We start from the raw sequence: 1886 nt of genomic DNA on the forward strand, positions 1-1886 counted from the left end.
AAATTGTAATTAATTTTTTAAAAAATGTATTTATTGAATCAAAATCAATTATACATATTTTGGGGGTTGAACATTGAGATATCTTGGTCAAATCAATATTACTAGCATATATATTGTTACAGATTGTAATTATTCTTTATGCCCCTTGTCCATTCTCTCCCCTTTCCCCCTCCTCCTCCCCCTCTAATTACCCTAGATTTCTTCTCTCCTTCTGAAAGAATGATGGTTACTCTGTTAATTTGTTGCCTAGATGATCTGTCCAATGCTGAGATGTGTGATCAGGTTCCCCCAATATTATCGTAGAGCAGATGCTTCTTCTGTTACTCTGAAATGGGCTTTGTGGAGAGAGACATCCTCTTCTTTTCTTTATCTCTGCTGGTGACTCTCCTTGTATGAATGCACTCCAGTGGTTGGCGGACCATCTGTGTGGTGGTTGTGGTGTCTTTTGCAGCAGCTATGGTTATTGTGGTGGCTGTGGTGGGCCACCCACAAGGAGGTGATGTTTTTGGCATGCTCCTTGGCACTGGTGGTGTGCCTGGTTGCAGGGTGTGTCTGGTCCACTTCTCCATGCCTCTGGTCCCAGATGGGCCCTGAGGCGCTGGCATTGTGTGCCTGGTTGTGGGATGGGGGGGTCCACTACCCAGTTCTATACCTTGGGTCACTGGGCGGGCTCCAAGGTGCTGGTGTGGTGTGCCTGGTTGTGGGAGGAGGGTCCACTCCCCATCTCCATGCCCCAGGTCCCTGGGCAGGCCCCGAGGTGCTGGTGTGGTCTTTGTAATTAATTTTTGATGTACAGCTAACTGCATGCCTAATCTCAGTAAAAGACTAACCATATACTTCTGTGGTATTGATCTTTTTAAACTTGTTTAGAAATATGTATTGGTTATTTATGATGTCACTATTTCATTGATTTGCAAATTGGTATGAACTTTTCTTCAGTTTGTTTTTTTTTAATTGGTGGTATTGCTTCGGTAGCTTTTATTGAGGAGAATACTTCACAAGGGTTAATTTTGTTTAGTTAAATGAAAAAAAAATTACGAGGCTTAGAGAAACTAACAGCTGTATTTGTTTTGATCTGGACAGATTTGGAGGCCAATCACTGCCACCTTTTATTTCCCTGTGGGTCCAGGAACTGGATTTCTTTATTTGGTCAATTTATATTTCTTATATCAGTATTCTACACGACTTGAAACAGGTATGTTATCCATAGTTGAGTATTGTTTCTTTCTAATTTACTAATCCATATGTTTTCTTACTTGGAGGAATTTTGAGGGTAGTTAGCATTATGTAAAGAAATGGCATAATTTGATAGTAAATGTTCAGTGACTATGCCAGGACTGTACTGGATTACTCGAGTTTGAATCCTCACAACATCATGAGGTATCAGTGGCAATGTCACCATTTTATAGGTGAAAAAAATAGCAGATAAGAGGTTTATATATTTTGCCCATCTCCTTAGTGGCTGAACTGTGTGCTTCTCACTTAATTTGCTGATCTCACTCATTTCTGTCACAAGCTGTCTTTATCCTTTAATGCAAAATTGGGCTAGAGTATATATATCTCCTACATTGGGATTGGAAAACACTACCTTGTGCAATTAAAAGCCTAGACTTAGGGCTGACCCCGTGGCGCACTCGGGAGAGTGTAGTGCCAGGGGGCGCAGCGACGCTCCCGCCACGGGTTCGGATCCTATATAGGAATGGCCAGTGCACTCACTGGCTGGGCGCGGTGCGGGCGACACCAAGCCAAGGGTTGCAATCCCCTTACTGGTCATGAAAAAGACAAAAAAAATAAAAATAAAATAAAAATAAATAAAAGCCTGGACTTATCCTCTGTAATTCAAACAGTGAACTTTAAAATAGGTAGCCGTAATTTAATAATATGGT

At 41.5% G+C, this 1886-nt stretch overlaps 1 protein-coding gene across 1 annotated transcript in view; it reads left to right on the forward strand.

Annotated features, from left to right (window-relative positions):
* The window catches only part of DERL1 (derlin 1), a 28729-nt gene that overhangs the window by 12825 nt on the left and 14018 nt on the right, over positions 1-1886 (forward strand). Inside the window, exon 2 of the mRNA XM_008579592.1 lies at positions 1084-1195. Within this exon, the coding sequence (XP_008577814.1) occupies positions 1084-1195 (112 nt within the window). The remainder of the gene's footprint in view (positions 1-1083; positions 1196-1886) is intronic.

This window comes from Galeopterus variegatus, unplaced genomic scaffold (genome assembly GCF_000696425.1).
Source record: "Galeopterus variegatus unplaced genomic scaffold, G_variegatus-3.0.2 Scaffold1919, whole genome shotgun sequence".
In the NCBI taxonomy this organism is placed as follows: Eukaryota; Metazoa; Chordata; class Mammalia; order Dermoptera; family Cynocephalidae; genus Galeopterus; species Galeopterus variegatus.